The following is a 25,102-nucleotide window of genomic DNA, read 5'->3' as shown; positions in this document are numbered from 1 at the left end:
TGTGTCTTTTACAGCTTTTCATACGTAACATGTCATCATGAGTTGCTAGTTCGAATAAAAAAAAAATGCTTCTACAAAAAAAAAAAAAAAAAAATTGTAATCTGCATTTCCATGATCTAAATGTTCTTAAAAATATTGCTTATCGCAGTTATTTCTGGAGCAATTTATCACACAACAAAAAAGTTGTTATCATGATAGACTAACTTTTATGAGGATCCTGTTTGTGGAATTCGGCTCAGCTTTTATTATTATCATCCCAAACTATAATTGTGGAAAACACAACACTATAATACCTTATTTATTTAACACACATACTTATTTACATTTTAAATGTGCACATATCATACCTGTACATACATAATTGTCTACATAATATATTGTGTTTTTGCTTTTTTTGTACATTGTCTATTTTGTATATTTTTATATTATTTTTTTTATTATCGGTGTCCTGTCTTGTCGCTGTCATTCTGTTGCACTGTGGAGCTTCTGTCACTAAAACAAATTCCTTGTATCTGTAAACATTCCTGGAGATAGAGCTCATTCTGATTCTAAATATTATTTGTATTTTCATATTACAAATTACTTGTATTTTAATTAAATACAGTTATTACAACAGTATTTTGTATTTTAAATGAAATACATTTGATGAGCAGGTATTTGTTATTTGTAACAAAAAAACGTTTTTGAAGTATTTGTGCCCATCTCTGGTATACAGCCCTGTTGTGGCTGATGTGTGTCACATGACCACTTCACTGGGCCCCCTCAAAAATACTGTTTAAAATGATGAGCAGATGGTAATTTCAAGCACTGACATATGTTATTAACATAATATAGGAGGTCAAGTTTCAAAGGTTGAATTTTGAGATTTTAAGTTTTCAAGTGATATATAATTTGTGATGATTTCTAAAGTGTGATAGAGAAAAAGGCAACAAAGAAGACTTTTTTTGACAAAGGTCAAAACTTCTGTTAAGATGCATGGTTTTTGATGTGCACTCTTGCCATAAATTAATCTATTACTTTTCCTACGTAATTTTTGGTAAAAAATCTATTTAGGAGTCTTAGACCTTTCCAACTATATATAGTTTGTCATGATTAGATTAGGATTTAATTGTAATATAGTGAAGTAAACGTAGGTGTCCCACCGAGGGGACAGGTGACAGTTAACAGGTTTTAAGCTCCTTATACAGCCGACTCTGTGCTGGTTTGTACTGGCTGCCTCCAGTTATCCCTTTGTTTTGCTTCCAACTAATGCTGTGACATAAGTGTGACGTTGCACAAAAAGCACTATATGAATAAAGGTGACTTAACTTGACTTTGGCACTAAGAGGGTCTATATTTATGCTGCGGCGCCCGGGGAGCAGTTGGGGATTCGGTGCCTTGCTCAAGGGCACCTCAGTCATGGTGTTTAAGATGGAGAGAGCACTCTACATGCACTCCCCCCATCTACAATTCCTGCCGGCCCAAGACTCGAACTCACAACCCTTCGATTGCGAGTCCGACTCTCTTACCATTAGGACACAACTTCCCCTCCTGTTGAGACTTTTACTATAATTAATAGTTTGCCAATTCATAATTGCTTTCTTACTGAATTTTATTTAAAAGTATATATATTTATTGTGACGAGTCAGCTGCCTCCTCCCTGATTATCATAAGCATCCCATCCTAAATCGACGCCCTTCACCAGGCTCCCGACAGGAGTGGGTGTGTGAGAGAGGAGGGGCGCTGGACGAGCCAGGGCTGGAAGGGGGTGATGGGGCACAGCTGATGTGAATGGAGCCTCATCGCAGCCGCTGTTTAAAAGCCTCGTGCCTGTCCTCGAGAGACTGGTCTCTTCCCTGTGCATGCACACTGGTGTCCTCGTGGGTCCAGGAAGGGTCTCGTGGGTCAATGTGTATGTTGGCTCCTCCCGTGACTATATATATATATATATATATATATATATATATATATATATATATATATATATATATATATATATATATATATATATATATAATTGCAAATAAATATAATAATAATGATAGAAGGAAATGTAAAAGATTAATTTATTGACCAGTTATATATTGCAGTGACAATTCAAATCCAGCAGATGGCAAAATGTCTTCAATATCCACCTGATTTTCTTTCTGCAGTTTCCTGTCTTGAGACAGCAGAAGTATATGAAAATATATTAAATATAAAATATATTGCATAGTGGATGGTGTCAGGAGAAACAAGCTGGATTCAGTTGCTGATTTACACTGTGCTTTATTAAAGCAGATGAGACAAAGCAGATGAATAACGTTCCACAGTTTACTCAAACTCAAGTCAGACAGACGCAGTGAGCTGTCAAACCATCCAAACACACACAACACATATTCACAACCCCATAAGGCAGGTGATTAGCCCCGAGACCCGACAGGATGGGTTTCCCAAAAAGTTGCAAAGCACACATTTAAAGCTGTTGTATTGTATGTTATTTAAAACAGAGCAACATTAATGCAGGCAGCCATATCACCCTAAAGCCCTAATATCCTGTTAATCTTCAGTACCTATAGAGTAGTACTGCATCCTTCATAACTCCAAAAATTCTTTAGTTTTATTATATTCATAAGAGAAAGATAGTCTGTACCGTTTTTTTCCCGGAAAGACACGAGCGCCTGGAGGCGTGACGTGTGGGCGGAGCTAAAGAATCACGAGCGCGAGTAGGCTTTTGCGTTGAGAGCGTTTGGAAGCTGTGACATTACCGTGAGGAAAAAAACATCATCCAAAACAAACCATGGCTAACAGTCAGATTCAGCCTTATATTTATGATCCAGAATTAGATCCAGAGGCTGAAATTTAACAAGAGCAGCAGCAGCAACGACGTCTTTATGTAGTATGTATTGAAACTGTATATATTTGCTTAGCGGTTTTGGAAAATGACTAAGTTTCCACTTTATGTGTTTTTTTGTTTTTTTTGTTTTTTTTTTTGTTTTTTTTAAGGTGTACATGTGGAAAGTGCAGTTTGATGACAACATCGTATGTTGTTTACTTACGCGCCGATAGTTAAGTTAACAACACAGAGATATTTGAAGCAGTTTTACTCACCGCCTGCGGTTCCAACACACGATCGTGACCCTTTTTGGTTGGGACTGCATTATCCTTAAGAAATAAACGATATGCAAATCCAGCATCAAACTGGGCCTTGTTTGTAAAACAAGCATCTTCGAAATGCAGGGAATAAACAAAAACACTTGCACAAACTCCGTTGATGCTCTGTAAAAATAAACTCCATCTACTGGTCCCCTAATGCTGTTTTTTTTTGGTAATCTGTGCAGGGTTGTCTTGCCCTGGCAACCAAAAACACACTTCTTTTGTGACAAAACTTGTGACAAAGTGGAAGGAGTATTTTTGGAACAAACGCACATCTTAATTTTTGAAACTTTGTCCATGTTTAGCATGGGAATCCAACTCTTTAACAGTGTAAAAAACTCAGTATGCATGAAATAGCATTTCACCCCCCCTTTAACATTTGTTTCTCTGGATAATGTTATATGAAGCAGCATTACTTCAAACAAGTTATACTTGAATCCTGCCCTCTGAGAAATCCTGAAAACGTTGATATAAATTTAAGAAACACCTCCCCCTTCACTTTTTACACTCGGCTCATGTTTATAACAGTAATCTTGGGGGGTGGACTCATTTAAAATAATGTAGTCATCAGGTTTTAGCCAGGTTTCTGTCAAACAGAGCACATCTAAATTATGATCAGTGATCATATTATTTACAAAAAGTGTTTTCGTAGAAAAGGATCTGATATAAAAAAAAAATCAAGTTTTATAATTTGTTTATCCGTATTGCATCTGTGTTTTATTTGTTGAACCTCAATTAAATTGTTGCTCTTAACTTGGTTTGGACGTTTTTTGTATTTTCTATTTCGGGGAACAGACACAGTCTCTATAGTGTGATATCTAGGTGAAAGAGTCTCTATGTGCTGAGAATTAACTGACATTTGTGACATGAGGCAGGTAGCAGACGGTTGGTTTAGGCAGTGTGTCTGCCTCCTGACCTGGGCCCCAGTTAGTCACGTATAAATTCAAAGACTATTTGCCATATTTCTTGAGAGAAGAGCGGCGCCACCCCAGGAGGGATGAAGGCCATCTCTTTTCAACAGGTCTGGTCTGCCCCAAAAGCTTGTCCCATTGTCTATGAAACGTATGTTATTCTGTGGGCACCACTTAGACATCCAGCCATTGAGCGATGTCAGTCTGCTATGCATCTCATCACCACTGCAAGCAGGGAGTGGAACAGAGCATATTACAGTGTCTGACATCATGCTTGGAAGTTCACACACCTCTTTAATGTTATTTTTAGTGATCTCTGACTGGTGAAGTCATTTATGCGGCAGCATGAATAACAATTTTACTGTATTTACGTTTAGCATTAGCCAGCACTTTTAAATTTGCCAAGATGTCAGGCACTCTGGCTCCCGGTAACCATTTGACTATGGTGGCTGGTGTCTCTTTATTTACGTTCCGTACAATAGAATCACCAATAACTAGAGCACTTTCATCAGGTTTCTCAGTGGCTGCATCACTGAGTGGGGAAAACCTGTTTAATGTTTTGATCGGAACAGAAGAGCATTGTATTGACCCATGACTATGCTGCCTCACTGTCACCCAGTTGCCCTGCTGCAGGGGCTCTGTTGCCGAACCGAACAATGTACAGAAATCCCTGAGCTAGATGCATCCAAAGCCGTATCTAGAGCCCTAACATTCTTACTGTCCTCAATTAAAGTTTGGATGCGTGTCTCTAATTCTAAAATCTTCTCTGTCAGCCTAACTATTTCCCTTTATTTATCACATGTGAATCCCTCATCTGTGACATAGATAGATAAACTGTACATGTGGCAAGAGGTGCAAATAACAATAGCAGGAGAAGCCATTACTCAGCGTGCTTGATGAAATATTCTTACCACAGTTGTTTGATGAACTTGGAGTGACTGGAGCGAGAGAGAGGAGAATAGAAAAGAAAAAAGTGATAGGTTTGAATGAAAATGTTAACGAGTGCTAACGCAATGCAGGTGCACTGTACTCGTGGATATAAAATAAGAGTGAACGATCAAAATTAATCTGATAAGATTAATCGATAATATCAGAAATATGGTGTGGATTAAGTTAAAATTTATCACTTTAACCTGTTAGCCAGTCCCCCATTATAGGACTCACATCTGAAAGTGCTCTACCTAACTTAAAATTGTAACAGTTTCCTACTTCAGTGTGTTACAAACATAATTTTGGTGTCTTTGGAAAGAAGACCCTTTTGGCTTTACTTTTTACCAACCAAGTTTGATAATGCTCAAAAATATAATATTAAAAGTTATAGACACTGAAGTGCCTTTTTTTTACCACACTTAAATATTTTTATTTGAAATCATGAAATCAATCCTAGAGCAATCTAGAAAAGTAATGGGTTGGAAGTCACATGTCTCATGATTTTCTATTTCAAATCTGAATAAGATATTATGAAAAATGAGACTCCTAGTTTCAACACCATGAGCATCAATTCCATTTGACAGTTTTAAATCTAGTGTATGTTTTTCGACAATGATTAGGTCCTGACACATGTTGTCTAACCCCAATAGAGTTCAACATGTCTATGAATGCTAATCCCAATGTGCCTATTTCATTATCAGCTGTATATTAAAATCACCAACAATAAAAACTTTATCTGACATGATAAACATTAAACATTTTGACGTGGTCTATGTTTACACAAAACACATATTGAGACAGTTAAGCTAATTAACTGAATGAGTTACACCTGTGGTGAATTAGTTGATTCTCTGATCATGCTCCTCCAGAACCTTGTTAATAAAACATCATGAAGGGGAATTCTGTACCAGTTGAGCTATCAGGTAAATTTACTACGTTACAATAACCATACAAATGAAGCTGCTTTTGCAATGCAAATGTCAAAATGTATTATTCTACAAATTATGACCTATGGTAAAAGTGTTTTGAGGTCATAATATAGTATTGTTCAAGTATTGTGCTAAAATATATATCATCTATATCTGTAAATATATATCTTTATTCATTCAAGTTTGAGCTGTCTAACTATTGATTAACAATGCAAGGATACAGATAAATGTTATGATGTGAAGATATCAAAATACTTGTAATACTATGTGCTAATGCACTTTGCCACAAGCCTATCTCATTGCCCACTTAACAGCTGCACTTTGATTAATGGACTATACAATCATATAAGAGGATGTATAGATGGGATACAACACTAATGAGTTTATTCTAGTGGCTCTGAATGTTAGAATTGCCCTGTTTTATTATTATTATTATTATTATTATTATTATTATTATTATTATTATTATTGTTATTATTGTTATTATTATTATTAGCATAAAAATTATTCTGTACACTTCTGGTGATCTGCATTGCTGGGATATTCAGCTTTAAATCCAAAGAGCACTTGCTCAACTAATTTTTTCTTGAGGAGTCCCACATCTCAGCTTCCTCCATTTCAGACATCTATTAAGATAATGGAAGCATTAATGTATTCTGACAGTATCTGGTCTATAAACATAATAACATACAGATGTATCTACTAAACAGCATTTTTTTTTATATTATACAGATAGGAATCCATCATCCCTGAGTCCTAGCTGGCAGCATTAATGCTTTTTATAATAATTGACTGAAGATTAATCTTTGTGTAGATGTTTTGTGGTCATTTATTCCTGATAATTATTGCTATTCATCACTTAAGTGATTCAAATGTCCAAAGTAAAGTTAATTTAAAGTAATCTAAAAACCTCACTTGTCCAGACATCAGGGATGTTATGATGAGTATATCGTTAATATCCATCCACACTTAAACTTTGCATTGACTTCCTATCTAAATATGGATGCTAATGTAATAAGAGGGTTTTAAGTTTCACTGAGAATTGAATTGAATCAACTTCTATTAAATTGTTCAGTGGTTGTAGGATATATTAATATAATTTAGGGAACAACTTTCTTCTGTCTACTGTCACACTCATTATACATACTGTAAATGAGACTGTATACACAAATGGAGAGTTTTACACTGAACATGTTGAACATTTGTTAACAGTGGTTAATGTTAATTGCTAAATGTAACAATGATCAGTCATTAATGAATATTGTCCTTATAAATTAATTTCTAATTCATAATAAAATAATGCATTAAATAATGTTAACAAATTAACCTATACTCTAAAGTATATACTGTTTTGTTTAAACTTTTTTTTTCCTACTGTGTGAAGTTCATACCTGCTTATAGTGCATACCCACCAACCAGATCAACTAACATTTACATAAAATAAATGAATAAATAAATAAAATAAAATAAAATAAAATAAAATAACATGATTTGGAAAAAAGCATGAAGTGGCTTGTCATTAGTTAATGCTCACATCCAAATACCAACACATAAAAACTGCAGTCATCCATGTCATCACAGTGGATCGTGTTTTGGATATTAAAGACTGCTGACAAGCCAGGGTATTTATAGGTATAAGGCCTGTGTGCGTTGCATTGAACCCAAGGACTGCAAACCATGTTAAAGCATAGTGAGAAAGGTTTTAATATGCCTGTTTTCCCTCCATTCTCCATCCTAATCCAATTGTGAAGAACTTTCCGGCTTCTTGTGGCTAATGGAGTTTCAAATCACACTTCGAGCAGCTAAAAATACATGTATTCAGCACTGCCTATGACGAAGAGAACAATCTAATTCAGTTTGGTGTTCCTCAATCCAGTCAGTGTTAAGGTATGATACATCTTTCCAGCATATAGCAGCTTTGAATAGATGTGTGAGGCGTCAGGGTGGCGGGGATGCCCAGCATTTCATAGAACTGCAGTAAAGGAAAGTTGAAACTCAGTAGAGAAAATTCAAAGTATGTTTGGATCAAAAAAAAATATATATATATATGTTCCAGTATGATCTGAGTGTGATCTCTTTACTTTTGCTGAGCTTAGTCAAGTTATAATATCCATCCATCCATTTTCCATACAGCTTTATCCTCTGCAAGGTTGTAAGTAATACACTTTAAAAATGGCAAAAGTCAATCCAGCAAAGTCAGTTAGTTTCTAAAATGAATGAATTTCAATGATGATTCAGGCTAGTTCACCAATTTAAATTCTTACATAATTTAACTATCAGTGTATATGTTCTAACTGGTTAAAAAAAGTACAATTAATTTATTACAAACTGTTAATTTGATACTGCTTTGGTTTTACAGTAAGTGTTCGAGCATTAGTGGTTTCATTCAGAATTGAACTTAAATGAAATGTAAAATTTGCTAGAAGGATGCCAAATATTACAAGTCAAATTTGAATGGAAGGAATTTGAAAGGAGCTGGAATTAAACTGAAATTAAATTAAACTAAATTAATTTAACTGTAATGGCTAACTTAAATGCAAAGTTTGTTTTACAAAATACATGCTACTCACTAAGTATGGAATTTCTAAAGCCCCTTTCACACTGAGATTCCGGATAATACACGGGTAATGTGTCCTGGCAATTGTTCCCGGATTGTTAGATTTTGGTTCATTCACCCTGCCAGTGATTTCCCTGGATCTGTGCGTATGCATTCACAAACAACTTGTAAAGGTCCAGTAATGACACATGTCATCACAATGTGGCGTGTAATGTATGAGCCGAAAATGCTATAGGCATGTTAACTTACACGTAAGCTGGCGAACGATCTAAGCTTCATTACAGTGGGCATGTTTGCATTCACACAGAAGGCACTCCGTCAATTTCCTTGGACAAACGTGCAGTGTGAAAGGGCTTTAAATCTTTAGTTGGGCACATCATCTCATAATCTGGACAAAAACAGAACATATACTGGCAATCAGTCATTCAACAGGGTCAGTGGAATCAATTGCTTTCAAAAATGTATTCCCCTTTGAGAAGTTCTTCTCTGAAGGATTAATACCTTGCCTAAACCACACTGCAAAATGTGGTCCTGTTTTGTAAATGGATCATGTTCTAGAAGAAAGTCAGTGTCAGCATGTATATTTTGCTGTCTGTGACTTTCCAATAAAGTAATATTTTTTTGAGCTCTGATCAACACACAGCTCTTTTGTTTATTCTCAGTTTGCTGTAAATTGCCCCATTAGGATCAGGCATAAACATATCCAACTGACCAAGCAAACAAAACAACCCTTTTAGGGATATTTTAAAATAACACTACAAGCTTTAAAAAAAAAAAAAAAAAAAAAAAAAACACAATGCACAACCAGCAGAAAGAGAATTATGAAAAGATTTTTCCTCTGAAATGTTAATTCACCTACAAACTGCTGTATGTATTCCCCTCAAATATGAAGTCATTATTTTAACATTATTGAATGAAATATGTTTTAACCCTTTTATGGTGTTCAGGTCTTTTTATCAAAAGAAAAATAATACTATGAATAATTTTTTTTCAAACTCAGACTCATTGGCATTGGCTTGTTTTCTATGAAGAACAAATATCAGAACAAATTTTTACACACATTTATATTACATGAAGGATGTTCCGGAGCTGGTAAAAGACTGGAAATTTTAGGTCCCGGGAATGTGCTGCTCACTTGGCCAGTTAATTTTATTTAAAAATGTATTTGTATTATAGTGTAAAATGTATTTTAAAGTACTTATTATTATGTCAAATGTATACTTATTATTCCAAGTTTATTTTATAATATATAATCATATATTATCCTATATTAAATATAATATAATCCTATATTAAATGTCTTGTGTAAAAATAGGAAAATAGACATGATATAGTTGTATATAATAATATGCAATATATATCTGTTTATAATGCACATTTTAAAATTGTATTGCATACCTGCTGCTGCTATAATAAAGACCCATTTCAAATGAATAAGTGCCTTTCTTATCTTTCTGCTCCTAGTCCCTGTAGTGGAGCAGTTATGAAGTATTTGTATTTTCAAAAAGTTTTCAGCATTTCAGAAATAAACATTCATGCAAAATACACCAAAGTACCATGTTAGCTTACCATGTTTGGAAGTGCTCAAAATGGGTTTAAACACTGAATTTTATATTGATTTCTTCATGTGAACTCAGATATGTGGATTCAGATGGCAATTAAATTAATACACAATCTTGGTGTTTGTCAAAAACAGTAGATAATTCGGCCAGATATTTTTATGGGGGTGATGAAAGAAAAATACAGACATCCTGGATTTTGATGGCATTAAAAATCACCAACTACCCCCTGTAAACGGTGAAAATCACTTACGTTACTTACACTTAGGCTACCCCTGAAAAACAATTACCGTCTGAATAGTCGTGCTTTATGCATCTCCTTCTCGAAAATAATTAATTTGCATTTTCATTAAGTCCACCTGATTTACGTAGCAAACATATTGTTTGTTATCAAAAAAAAAAAAAAAAAAAAAAAAAATTATCGACTCTAAAGGGACTGGGCTGTTGTTATTGATTCTATTTGGAAGTCAACCGGAAGTTAAGTTAGGGCCACAAAAGCGTTTGTTTATTTTGTTGCCGCTGAAACCGTCTATATGCTTTTTGTATTGCTTGTAATTGGAATGGAATAAACATCCGTTGAGTATTTTAACATATAATTTTTTTGTGTGTTAAATTAAAAACCCAAAACTAAAAATAAAAATAAAAATAAATTGAAGTCTCTTTTTTCTCTATCTCTTGGGAACTGCCATATTCATAACTATGAATGTGTAGCAGCACATGTCCGCACAATATCATAGGAATTCTAAATGTGTTTAAAATATTTCATAATAAAAAATACAAATAATTGATTCTAGGTTTTTCATGGCAGTGATTCAAAGAACTGAAAGAGAAAAAAAGTGTGGATAGTGTATAAATAGCTGAATATGAGCTAGCAGTATTATTAGATTTTTTTTCAGAAATGTTAACGATAAGGTATTTTCCTTATTAACATTTATCTGAATGGGTGGAGTTTCTAATGAACTTTATTAGAAAGGTCCTGCTTATTGGACAGTGACAGCCTAACCCCTCCTATTCTGTTTCCTTATGATGCTTTTTCATACACAAACTCTAGCACACACACTCTCACACACGCAAATCCAAACACAGTTGCACATTCATGGTCTTGCATGTCTGGACAGAATGATCAATAAGGAGTCACAATCTTCAGACCACCTTACAACAGCCTCACGAAGAGGGGTAAGCAAATAAACATTTTATTACTAAATTAATAATGGCAGTATTGTTGTGACAGAAATGTATGTGTTTTGCATTTGATATTCGCTTTCTTTTTAGATCATGTAAGATCAGATCATAGAACAAATGTGGCTTAGATCAATTAAGCATTTAATTGATTAATTGATTGATATGATGTCTTTGAAATCTGCTATGTCTCTACAAAAGAGCAGTTTTTGGTATACATAAATACAACAAACATAAATAAATATATATGTATGTATTAATGCAATTGCATGGCACGGTGTTTTGGATGACAGCACAGAAATAGTATTAGATTGACTTTAAACACATACTGCATGTCTTTGAGTTCAAAGAACCACTTTCTTTAATCAAATTAGAAACTGAAACAATAATATGGCTTAGTGTAAGAGGCTCCAGGATTATATGAGTATATACTTCTATAGGTACAAAACGGAGCATGCTCCTGACTTTTTACAGAAGATTTTTACATAACATAACACACTTGACAGTGTGCCTATGGCCTTGACAGCGTTTGAAAGAGTTTCCTAAATCTCAAAACATGGTAAAAGTAAATATGTTTGTACTTGCACATTGTTGTTCAAGAATTTCTTGGGAAATCATTTAGAAAGTAACGTTTTTAATAACAGTTCCCGGGCTCAACAAATAATACTCTTTCTCAGGCAAAACACTGTAAAATTGTACATATAATATGACTAAAGCAACTGTCTACAAGGTTACATCAAGTGACCTTATAATGTATAGCTCACCTCAATATTACAAGTGCACATTTTAACATCTTTTGAGCATGTGAGCCTATTAGATGCACGATTGTTTGATTTCTGAGTTCTTTAAATCATTACTACATTCTTTTCTAAAGTATCTATGTAATACATTATATATAATAATATTAATATTTTTCCTGTAAAACATTAGTATTAGTAGTATTCAATTTTATCTTCTGTTATAAAAGTGTGTTCAGCTATTAGTTCAATGAGAATCAAGCTTCACAGTGAGATGGAAAATTGATTTATTAATTTTTTATTTATTTATTTATTTTTGTCTGTAGGTGAGGATGGCAAAAATTGCAATAGCTTTGGCTGCTGCATTTATGCTGGCAAGCATAGCAGTCATCATTTCAATAGCGGTTATACAAACTCATAAGAAGACTTATATATCCAGTGGATTAAAGGTAAAACATTATAATTTGAGCATATGTGATACAAGGTCGAGCCTATTAAACTGATCAATTAATTGGGTTCCCTTCAGTGTGTGTATTATTAACTGATTGATTCTGGTTATTTAATATTATACAATATTATTTATTAAAAATGTATACAGTATATGAGGAACGTTTGTATTTTTTGCTTATGTAACATTTCTATTCTGTTTTGAAAAACAAACATCACATGTCACAAACATGGGCCCTTATTCATTTACAGATGAGTACAATGTGGTAAAAGATTAAGATATGATTTATGGATTATGATTTTTCATTATGCTTCATTCAGTTTCCTTTTAGTTTTAGTGAAAACAAATTCTTAAAAAAAAAAAAAAAAAACTGAACCAAAACCTTTCTCACCAGAAACCTGTTTTTCTACACACAAAACATCTTTCAATGATTAATCACCATTGATGGAGTTATTTAATTCCATACAATGCTGCATCCTTAACCTTAAGAAGATCCTTCTGATGACTCATAACATGAGTCCTTGAATATTTTCCAAATGGAAGAATGTGCTTTTGTTTATTTCTTCCAAAATAGCTCAAGGTGCTTAGACAAGTCTATCCTTGAATGCTTCACTCAATCATGATTTAGACCATGGGAAATTGCTATTCACCAGTACATTTTGCAAAGAGTGCAAATGAATAAGCTCTTTATTGCTTTACAAGGTCTTCAGAATTTGGTCTTAACGTGGTTACTGTAACACTCTTTCTTCACTTCACTTCTGTTGCTCTCTCTCTCTCTCTCTCTCTCTCTCTCTCTCTCTCTCTCTCTCTCTCTCTCTCTCTCTCTAGTATGGTATTGTTTTGGATGCAGGCTCCTCCAGGACCACCGTGTATCTCTATGAGTGGCCTGCCGAAAAGCAAAACAACACAGGGGTTGTGAGGGAGAACACTAAGTGCCAGGTTGAAGGTTAGAAGAGTTATGATATATATAAAATAAAAAATAGGACAAATCCCACTTTGTTTAAATTCTTTCACAAAATTATACTTAACATGAAAAGCTTAAAACTTTTAAATAAATCATATGTCAGTATGATGAGGACTTGACCTTTTCATCACTATTTAATGCTTGATACAATTCAATGCAGGTTGATGGTCAACATTATCTGAAAACACCTCTTTCACTGATCATTATTTGAAAGAGAAAAAGTGCTTTTCATATATAATAGATGAATAGCTGAAATTGTTTATCTTAGTGTAGTTCTTTACTACTCTTTTAACATATACAGTGATACAATAATAAAGCAAAAAAAAAAATATATATACATATATATATATATATATATATATATATATATATATATATATATATATATATATATATATATATATATATATATATATATGTACACTATGTATTACAGAAAGTAATGTAATGATAAATATCTTTTCAAGGCCCTGGAATTTCAGATCTCGGTAAAAATGAGGATCAGGACAAAAAGACATGGAAAAGTTTTAAAAATTGCATGGCAAAAATAACAGAGGCCATTCCTTCCCATCGGCTTAATACCACCTCAGTCTTCCTCGGTGCAACAGCAGGGATGAGGCTTCTACGGTAAGATTTATTTTAACATTTTTTTCTATGTTCTTACCTCTATATTTCAATATATTTATGTATCAGTAGAGACATTTACTTTGATACTGAGAGCTCAGGGGATCATACAGTGTTAGACAATAGAGTACAATAAAAAAAATAACAATGTTTGATCAAAGAAAAATGTTCTTATACACATGTGCAGAGTGTTAAAATTATATCCAGAGTTTTTCAATTATGGTGTTATTTCTTAAATAACAAACAATGTTAAATCAATCAACAAATAAAATTTATAAATATATTTGCCACAAAGTTAACTTGACACTGACACATTGCATGCCATTTCTTTGCAATATCCTTTTTACACAGCATGAAAGATGAAGAGAAATCCAACGCTATCTTGAAAGACATAAAGAATTACCTTAGCTCTCTTCCTTTAAATTTCCAAAATGCTTCCATAATCTCTGGACAAGAAGAAGGTCTTTATGGCTGGATCACAGTCAACTACCTGAAGGGGAACTTCCTAGAGGTCAGTTCATGTGCAGTTTATTGTGCAGAGGGGATCTTTTAATTCTTTGATATAGAACAGAATTGTTTTATCTCAAAGGTACAATGAGTGTTTTAGGGTACTGCAGTCATTTTATGACACAATATTGAATTTAAACCAGAAGTAGGGAAAACTGATCTTAATTGAGCTTTTAAAATATTTAACTTTAGTTTTTTTTTTTTTTTTATAGAAAAATCTTTGGAATGCCTGGGTACATCCTCATGGAGCTAAGACAGTTGGCTCATTGGACTTGGGTGGAGGCTCCACTCAGATCGCCTTTGCCACTTCTAAAGATGCTAAAGGTGAAAATATCATTAAGGTTTCACTCTATGGCTATGAATACAACATCTATACACACAGTTTCCTCTGCTATGGGAAAGATGAAGCTGAGAAGAGAGTTTTGGCCAAACTTTCAAAGGTAGAGTATACTTATGTCATTGTCAAGTGAATTTCTGAATTAATACTTGTTAAATAAAATATACAGGTGCATCTCAATAAATTAGAATGTTTTGGAAAAGTTAATTTATTTCAGTAATTCAACTGAAGTTGTGAAACTCATGTATTAAATAAATTCAGTGCACACAGACTGAAGTAGTTTAAGTCTTTGGTTATTTTAATTGTGATGATTTTGGCTCACATTTAATGAAAACCCACCAATCTCAACAAATTAGAATATGGTGACATGCCAATCAGCTAATCAACTCAAAACACCTGCAAAGGATTCCTGAACCTTCAAACTGGTCTTTCAGTTTGGTTCACTAAGGCTACACAATCACGGGGAAGACTTCTGATTTGACCGTTGTCCAGAAGACAATCATTGACCCCCTTAAATAAGCGGGTAATCCACAAACATCCATTGCCAAAGCAGCTGGCTGCTGACAGAGTGCTGTATCCAAGCATTTTAACAAAAAGTTGAGTGAAAGGAAAAAGTGTGGAAGAAAAAGATTAAAGAGAAAACTCTTATGAGGATTGTCAAGCAAAATCAATTCAAGAATTTGAGTGAACTTCAGAAGGAATGGATGAGGCTGGGGTCAAGGCATCAAGAGCCACCACACATTCTGTGATGATTTGGGGTGCAATGTCATCCGCTGGTGTTGGTCCATTCTGTTTTTTTGAAAACTAAAGTCACTGCCCCCATTTACCAAGAAATTTTGTAGCACTTCATGCTTCCATCTGCTGACCAGATTTTTGAAGATGCTAATTTCATTTTCCAGCAAGATTTGGCACCTGTCCACACTGCCAAAAGAACCAAAAGTTGGTTAAATGACCATGGTGTTGGTGTGCTTTACTGGTCAGCAAACTCACCCGACCTGAACCCCATAGAGAACCTATAAGGTATTGTCAGTAGGAAAATTAAAAAAACAAGAGACCAAAAAGTGCAGATGAGCTGAAGGCCACTGTCAAAGAAACCTGGGCTTCCATACCACCTCAGCAGTGCCACAAAATTAGCACCTCCATGCCACGCAGAACTGAGGCAGTAATTAAAGCAAAATGAATCCCTACTAAATACTGAGTGTATGTGCAGTAAATTAACATACTTTCCTGAAGGCCAACAATTCAAAAATTGTTATTTTATTTTTATTTTATTGTTCTTATTAAGTATTCTAATTTGTTGAGATAATGAATTGGTGGGTTTTTGTTAAATTTAAGCCAAAATCATCACAATTAAAAGAACCGAAGACTTAAACTTCTTCAGTCTGTGTGCACTGGATTTGTTTAATACACGATTTTCACAATTTGAGTTAAATTACTGAAATAAATGAACTTTTCCATGACATTTTAATTTACTGAGATGCACTCGTACATGTTTTATCTAGGGTACAGTAAGTAAAACATTTTAATATCCAGACTGGATTGTTCTTTTAGATTGCATATTAACTGTACATGTTAGACAGCACAAAAATTTGTGTAAAACTGTTTTCATGAAATCCATTATTGCTGAGATGCAATTAAACCTGTAGCTTATGTTTAACATTTTCCCAAACAACACATGCCAATACATGGCATGGATGCATTACCATCAGCCATTTAATAGGGTTGAAAAAAGAGGGATGAATTAAATTTTTCTACCTAGATTTCTACTAGAAATGTATATACTAATTATTCACTGAACTTTCATTTTCTTTAGATGCATTATGTCAATAATTTTTTTTTTTAGATGCATTATGTCAGTTATCTTTCTTCATGGAGAGAGCACGTCATGGTTGCTTAGCAAAGGCAGACGCCTCAGGTGTGCAACTGCCCGAGCGCTTTGGAAAGAAGGAGAAAGCGGCCCCTATGTGAACGGCCCCTAAGATTTGCTACTTAAGCTGTTGTGGTGTTCATTCACATTGCTTCTAGATTATGTCACTGTCAATACTTGTAGAAACAATGTGAATGAACACCACAACAGCATAAGTAGCAAATTTAGCAAAACACAAAATTTGTGTAACTGCCAATAATTTTGGCCACAACTATAAATGGAGATGGCTAAGCACCTTGCAGGTGTTTTGTGAGTGAATCTGTTAAAATAGCCAATTGAAGAGACCAGACACGACCTACTCCCAAAACAATGCCTACAGTGACAATTACTTATTACAACAAAGTGAAATATGAGCAATATGAAATGCCTGAAATAGTCTAACAGACAACAATGGGGGCAAAATAATGGTTACATTTTGTAAATGATTTGTACATGTTAGCCAGCTAGCTAGCTAGTTAGTCTAATTAGCATACCTATACCTTTCATTCCAATGTTGTGCATACAGTTGAAAATGACATACTTACACCATTATTTCATTGAATGCTAGATAATAGTCCTAGTCATGGTCTTTTTCAAAAGATATTTAGACATTTTTGGTGAACTAAAATTAAAACATTACAGAAGCTTAAATTTATTGTATTATAAATGTATTGTATTGTAAAATGTCACAGTAGGCATAGAAAATAAAGTAAATTTGAATAAGCAGTTAAGTCAAGCAAAATCTTACCACGGTGTAAGTGTTGTCAGTTAAGATGTTCTAAAAAGGCTATTTTCAAAATACTACATAAACATCACAGGCTAATACACAGTCCCTAAATTGTGATTTTCAAATGTGCCAACAAAAACTGTTTTGATCCAATCTTCAGTAACAGTATAGTAAGGAGTGCACAATAGCCGCGTTTCCAATGTCAAGCTTAAACTGGGCGTGCTAGTGCATGCCAGGGCCAGTCGCGTTTCCACTGTCACTTTCGGGGGTGGATCGTGCCTCGTCAGGGCTTCCTCAGGACCAACGGCCAGGGTTTTTTGACCCGACGAAAACCTTGGGCCAAAGCGAGCCAGCCGGGGCAAGAGGAGTGGTTCTGAACAAAGGCGGAGTTTCTCCGCTTCTGGAGATCGTCAGCCGTGGATCACTTCAGAAAGCTAACAGCTATAACACCAGCATTAAAACTTTTTAAAATAAGTTAAGTTCAAAACTTACTTTCAGTCATCAGCAAATGTTTGAAATAACTTGATCAGATGTTGTTTATAATCACTAAACAAGGCAGAAATAATGTAAAAGGAGCTCACTCATATACTGAGGTGCTAAACCATTCAGGGCTTTATAAGTAATAAGCAAAATTTAAAATCTAAGCAATGTTTGATAGGGAGCCAGTGCAGTGTTGACAGGACCGGCCTAATATGGTCATACTTCCTGGTTCTAGTAAGAACTCTTGCTGCTGTATTTTGGACTAGCTGTAGTTTGTTTACGAAGCGTGCAGAACAACCACCCGATAAAGCATTACAATAATCTAACATTGAGGTCATAAATGCCTGGATTAACATTTCTGCATTTGACATTGTGAGCATAGGCCGTAATTTAGATATATTTTTGAGATGGAAAAATACAGTTTTACAAATGCTAGAAATGTGGCTTTCTAAGGAAAGATTGCAATCAAATAGCACACCTAGGTTCCTAACTGATGACGAAGAATTGACGGAGCAGCCATCAAGTCTTAGACAGTGTTCTAAGTTATTACATGCAGGGTTTTTAGGTCCTATAATTAACACCTCTGTTTAATTTAGCAGTAAGAAATTACTCGTCATCCAGTTTTTAATATGGACTATGCATTCCATTAGTTTTTCAAATTGGTATGTTTCACAAGGCCGCGAACAAATATAGACCTGAGTATCATCAGCATAACAGTGAAAGATAACACCATGTTTCCTGATGATATCTCCCAAGGGTAACATATAGAGCATGAAGAGTAGCGTCCCTAGTATTGTCCCTAGTACTCCATACTGCACTTGTGATCGACATGATACCTCTTCATTCACTGCTACGAATTGATGGCGGTCATATAAGTACGATTCAAACCATGCTAATGCACTTCCATTAATGCCAACAAAGTGTTCAAGTCTATGCAAAAGAATGCTGTGTGTCAAACGCAGCACTTAGATTCAATAGAACTAATAGAGAGATACAACCACGATCAGATGATAAGAGCAGGTCATTTGTAACTCTAAGGAAAGCAGTCTCAGTACTATTATACGGTCTAAATCCTGATTGGAAATCCTCACATATACCATTTTTCTCTAAGAAGGAATATAATTGTGAGGGTACCACCTTTTTTAGTATCTTGGACAGAAAAGGGAGATTATAGTTTGGTCTATAATTAACTAGTTCTTTTGGGGTCAAGTTATGGTATTTTGATTAGAGGCTTAATAACAGCCAGTTGGACATATCCTAATGACAATGATAAATTAATAATAGTCAGAAGTGTATCTATGACTTCTGGAAGCACATCTTTTAGGAGCTTAGATGGTACAGGGTCTAACATACATGCTATTGGTTTAGATGATTTAACAAGTTTATACAAATTTTCCTCTCCTATAGTAGAGAATGAGTGGAACTGTCCCTCAGGGGGTCTATAGTGTACTGTCTGATGCGATACTGTGGCTGACGGCTGAATGGTTATAATTTTATCTCTGGTAGTGTCGATTTTAGAAGTAAAGTAGTTCATAAAGTCATTACTGCTGTGATGTTGGGAAGTGTCAACACTTGTTGAGGCTTTATTTTTCGTTAATTTAGCCACTGTATTGATTAAATACCTCGGGTTATGTTTGTTTTCTTCTTAAAGAGAAGAAAAGTAATCGGATCTAGCAGTTTTTAATTATTTTTTGTAGGATAGGTTACTTTCCCACCAAGCAATACGAAATACCTCTAGTTTTCTTTTCCTGTCATAAAAATATGTTTTTTTGCTCTGGAACTTTTATAAAAATATAGAGAGTCAGCGCCGCGGATCATTTCAGAAAGCTATAACACCAGCATTAAAAATAACATTTAAAACCTTTTTTAAATAAGTTGAGCTCAAAACTTACTTTCAGTCAGCAGCGAGTGTTTGAAATAATTTGATCCAATGTGGATTATAATCACCATACAAGGCAGAAATATTTATAAACGATGCAAAAGACTGTGCACGCTATGCATTAACATCACCATAGTAAACATGGTAAATATGACCCCTTAAAGAAATCAGACGTCAGTTTCTTATTCTCTATCACAATCATGTATTTATTTAGTAACTTATATTAGCTATATGATATTATCTATATAATAATGGTTTTTGTCCGGGGCTTTTTATAAAAATAGAGATATCATCATTCATTCTAAATGTGATTTATAGGCAACAAATAAACGTAAACAGACTTGACTGATTGAGCAGGCTATTTTCATAACGCTTAAGCGTTAAAAATAAATAAATAAAATAGAAATAAATGTATTTCTGTGTGACAAATTTTGAGTCATGATAAATTAATTCATTATGAACAATGTATCACGTATTCTATAGTAAAACATAGATGCTTTTGAATTTAAATATTTAACAAAGCGTGCAAACAAACGGCCACTTTTATCATATTCGTTTTGTGATCATGCTAGTTCCAGTGACTTATTTCATAGTTTTCTGATAACTTCTCTTTGTCTGTGAAATGATGAGGTTGCATGACGTTGTTCCTGAAATGCATGTAAAGGGCGTGTTTTAGTGAAGCGCAACAGTGCTTCAAGACCGACAGAGGAAACGCTGCACTATTCTGGCCTCGTGCTACTGGCCCGAAGCTATTAGCCCCGCCTGGCCCATTTTAAGCCCTGGCTTGCACTGGCCCGACAGTGGAAACATGGCTAATTAAGGGGAATTCCAAAATGTAGAACAAAGAAACACAGGAGGAAAGCAAATACGTCCACTAACATTGATGTAACACCTAGAAAAGATAGGACAAAGAACTGAGAGACACAGGAAGTATATATACACTAGAACAAATGAGGGAGCTAAATGAGATAAGTGATGAACAGGGCACAGGTGAATGACATGATTAATAAAACAGACTGGAGATAATTAAGCTTAACAGTAGTTGTCTAAAACGCTTTTTTCTTTCTTTCCAGGAATCCACCAACTGGGCTTATGTGAAGCAGCCCTGTTATCCTTTTGGCTACAATATCTCCATGTTTGTAGAGGATGTTTTTGGCAGTGAATGCACAAAAAATGATCTTCCAACTAAATATAGTCCAAAGCAAATTATTACTTTCTTTGGACAAAGTAATCCTGAACAGTGCGAAGTCTTGGTCAGGAGTATATTTGACCTGAAGTCATGCCAGGGAGCTGAAAACTGTTCCTTTGATGGAGTTTATCAACCACCGCTCAGTGGAGACTTTATGGTATGCATTTCTTTTTAGTTAAGCTAAGGGGTCATATGATGCTGCTAAAAAGAACATTATTTGGTGTGATGCAATGTGTTTTTGCAGTTTAAGGTTCAAAAACACATTATTTTTCAAATAATTGTTTCTCCTCTATGCCATGCTTTTCTGAAAATCGTAATTTTTTTACAAAGCTCATCATTCTGAAAAGCAAGGTGTACTCTGATTGGCCAGCTATCCAGTGCATTGTGTTTGGCCAAATTCCTCAACTGTGTGATGGAAATGTTACGCCCCTTACCATATTGTGATGCTATATCCTGGTGCGACAAGACAAAAACAATAAAACCCAATATAAACAAGGCATTTGTTGCATCCAGTGGGGACATAATTACTGATACTGTTTTTTTATGCGTTGCGTTGCATATCACGCTGCATCGCACACATCTGAATATTTGGGTTTAACTATTCCGGAACAGTGTTGTAAATACAACTTAACCACTGATTTCTATTTGTGTCCTCTTTTGGAAGCAACAGCGAGAATAAAAGTCAAGCCTTTTTCTTTACATGAACATTTGGGCAGCATTATGAAATTCTTCAAACATTGTGACATAGACATGTGGGGGCATGTTAGAATGAGCCATTTTATGTAGGCGTGGCTGACTCTTAACTTTTATAAAGTCTTTGCAACTTTTCAGATCTTGTTTACACACCAAGAGCTTGTAACACTCCAGAGAGAAAGGAAAAAATGTAACTAAATGTAACTTAGTTGCACTAAATTCCAAGTATTTGATTAGGCTTATGCAGGGTTCTACTGGACTGCTTGGGCTCTTAAAGTGGAGGGATCAAAAAGTATGGAGACATTCAATACGAACATGAAGCTGTTATGCAAAAAGGACTGGAAAACTGTGAGTACTGGCCAACTGCATAACCATTATTAGCAGAAAAAAATACAGATTGGGAGGAATGAATCTTTATAATAGAGTTACAACGGATTTGTAAAATCAGTAAACCTACATTTAATGTCCCCCTGAACCCCCTTTAGCTCAAGACATCCATCAAAGACGCAAAAGACAAGCATCTGAAGTCCTACTGCTACTCTGCAAATTATGTGCACAGCATTCTTGCACATGGTTATAAGTTCAACACAGACAACTGGAAGAATCTCAGTTTTCAGAAAGAGGTACATTCAATTTTATGTTTAGCATGTCTCATGAGATTACAAGGAGTTACATTTAAGTCAAGTCAAGTCACCTTTATTTATATAGCACTTTAAACAAAAAAGATTGTGTCAAAGCAACTGAACAACATTAATTAAGAAAACAGTGTTTTAATAATGCAAAATGACAGTTAAAGGCAGTTCATCATTGAATTCAGTGATGGCATCATCTCAGTTCAGTTTAAATAGTATCTGTGCAATCATTTGCAATCAAGTCAACGATATCGCTGTAAATAAAGTGACCCCAACTAAGCAAGCCAGAGGCGACAGCGGCAAGGAACCGAAACTCCATCGGTGACAGAATGGAGAAAAAACCTTGGGAGAGACCAGGATCATTTGGGGGCCAGTTCTCCTCGAACGTAGCGGACATGGAGGATTATAATTTCACAAGAGCCCATTCAGATACTGAGGTGCTAAACCATTCTGAGCTTTATAAGTAATAAGCAAGATTTAAAAATCTATAAAATGTTTCGATAGGGAGATGTTGACAGGACCTGGCTAATATAGTCATACTTCCTGGTCCTAGTAAGAACACTAGCTGCTGCATTTTGGACTAGCTGGGGTTTGTTTAGCAAACGTGCAGAACAACCACCCAATAAAACATTACAATAATCTAACCTTGAGGTCATAAATGCATGGATTAACATTTCTTCATTTTACATTGAGAGCATAGGCTGTAATATAGATATATTTTTAATGGAAAAATGCAGTTTTACAAATGCTAGGAACGTGGCTTTCGAAGGAAAGATTGCTATCAAATAGCACACCTAGGTTCCTAACTTATGACGAAGAATTGACAGAGCAGCCAATAAGTCTTAGACAGCATTCTAGGTTATTACTTGCAGAGTTTTTAGGTCCTATAATTAACCCCTCTCTTTTTTCAGAATTTAGCAGTAAGAAATTACTCGTCATTCAATTTTTCATTTTGAGTATGGATTCCGACTATGCATTACTAGGCATTTAGTCTGACCATTCACAATTTCTAGCAGAGATAAAAAGTATTTTACAGTTTATTTGGTTTACAAAACAAGTCATCTTATTACAAAGAAAGTCAATCCTGTTTTAACCAGGTATATATAAAAACAGGATAATTTATGTGGTTGGCACTTTTAGTCATTAATATTTTATATCGATTAATATCAAGCTGCATTCAAATCTTTTCATATGCCAACATTTTTCACACATCAATTTGTTTTCTTCCTTTTAGTTCTGATAAATTAAAACTGCTTCATGAACAAAGGAGAAGAGTGAACTTTCCGATTATGAAATTGAAGCATATTCAATGAATATTCTCTGCTCAAGTTTATGGACCAGTTCAATCTTTTTTATAGCCACAAAGTTAAATAATTGCTTATGTGTCTATGCATTACACTTTCTGAACATACATACAGTACATGCATACAGTACATATTACAACATTGCCACGATAACATTTTACGAAATACCCCAAAACTCATAAATGGATAATAAATTTTACAAATAATTAAAAAGAAATGGCAAGTCAATTGAATTAAACATGAGTATACATGGCACATCATTACACATCATTAACCGTGATTACACTTTTTTTTTTAATATTCTGTATATGTGTATGATGAATCAGGAATTTTCTTTTAAATGCCTTTTTCAAAGTACATGCATTTCTGAGCACTTGATTTCTAAGGAATTTATATCAAGTCTTGCATGTATTAAAGTATGTATACTTAACATAGTAGTATAGTATAGTCTTAACATAAAGTATTAGTGTAATATCTAATATCTGCTAATGATATTCTCTCTATCCCAAATTCTGCAGTGAACTGGACCCCATCATATGTCTCTTTGTGTTTCATAGGTAAATGATACCAGTATAGCCTGGTCCCTGGGCTACATGCTTGCACTTTCCAACATGATCCCAGCTGAAGGAAAAATCCTCAAGCTACCCATAAACAACGTCCTCTTCACCGGACTTCTCCTCTTGTTCTCTGCTCTGACTATTATCACCTTCACATACCTCGTCATTGCGCTTGTGCACTTTTGTTATTAAGGGTTTTTTTTTTTTTTTTTTTTTTGTGCTGAATTCCCATCTATACTGCACTGTGTTCTCATCTGTAGGTCCAGTGTCCCACTTAAGGCGGTTTTGCAAACCAGGAGAGATGATGATGCGTCAGTGCAGATATTCCTGCTAGTGAAAATTTTTAATTTTAGAACCTGAAGGTCATGAGGGTCAAGTGGTGCTAAGGTTACAAAGAAGACACCTGATGTGAACACCAAATGTATTTAAAACTTGTATTTAATGCCATTCTATCAAAAAACGGGAGTGTACAGGTCCAGGAATACAGTAGCAATGTATTATAATGTGGATTTGATTGAAAACACTGAAGACAAAGGAAAGATTTTTGCTTACATACAGTAAAAAGTATCTACTAGGTCATGACAATGTTTTGGTTGTGTATTGTATCAAATGTTTGTCTCATTCAATTGCATCATCCATTATGTATCTTACACATATATTTCTGCATGTGCTCTCCAGCACACATTGTCTTTAAATGAAATATGTCATAGTACTAAATAAATGTTATGATTGTTAATGACAGTGCAGTGGAGACTGGTGTTTATGTATTTCAACTGATGATCTAAGAATTTGGCATTTAATGCTATAATTAAAGTAATGAAAATGAATTCTAAGGACACATTATACATTATAAAGTCAGGTCACCTATTTTTATATAGCCTTGTATACAATGCAGATTGTGTCAAAGCAGCTTTTCATTGTCAAACTGGAAACATATGT

General features: G+C 34.6%; 1 protein-coding gene across 1 annotated transcript; it reads left to right on the top strand.

Moving 5' to 3' along the window:
• Positions 1 to 11,061: 11,061 nt before the first annotated feature.
• On the top strand, positions 11,062 to 24,842 carry LOC128030945 (ectonucleoside triphosphate diphosphohydrolase 3). Its single transcript, XM_052619044.1, has 10 exons — positions 11,062 to 11,176; positions 12,243 to 12,365; positions 13,193 to 13,310; positions 13,796 to 13,955; positions 14,304 to 14,463; positions 14,672 to 14,899; positions 20,862 to 21,134; positions 21,908 to 22,018; positions 22,156 to 22,293; positions 24,164 to 24,842. Exons 1-10 carry the CDS (start codon positions 11,120 to 11,122, stop codon positions 24,353 to 24,355), a joined length of 1,560 nt encoding a protein of 519 aa, XP_052475004.1. The 5' UTR covers positions 11,062 to 11,119; the 3' UTR covers positions 24,356 to 24,842.
• Positions 24,843 to 25,102: the final 260 nt, after the last annotated feature.

This window comes from Carassius gibelio, chromosome A16 (assembly GCF_023724105.1).
Source record: "Carassius gibelio isolate Cgi1373 ecotype wild population from Czech Republic chromosome A16, carGib1.2-hapl.c, whole genome shotgun sequence".
Classification (NCBI taxonomy): Eukaryota; Metazoa; Chordata; class Actinopteri; order Cypriniformes; family Cyprinidae; genus Carassius; species Carassius gibelio.
This window is presented reverse-complemented; position numbering and strand designations above follow the sequence as displayed.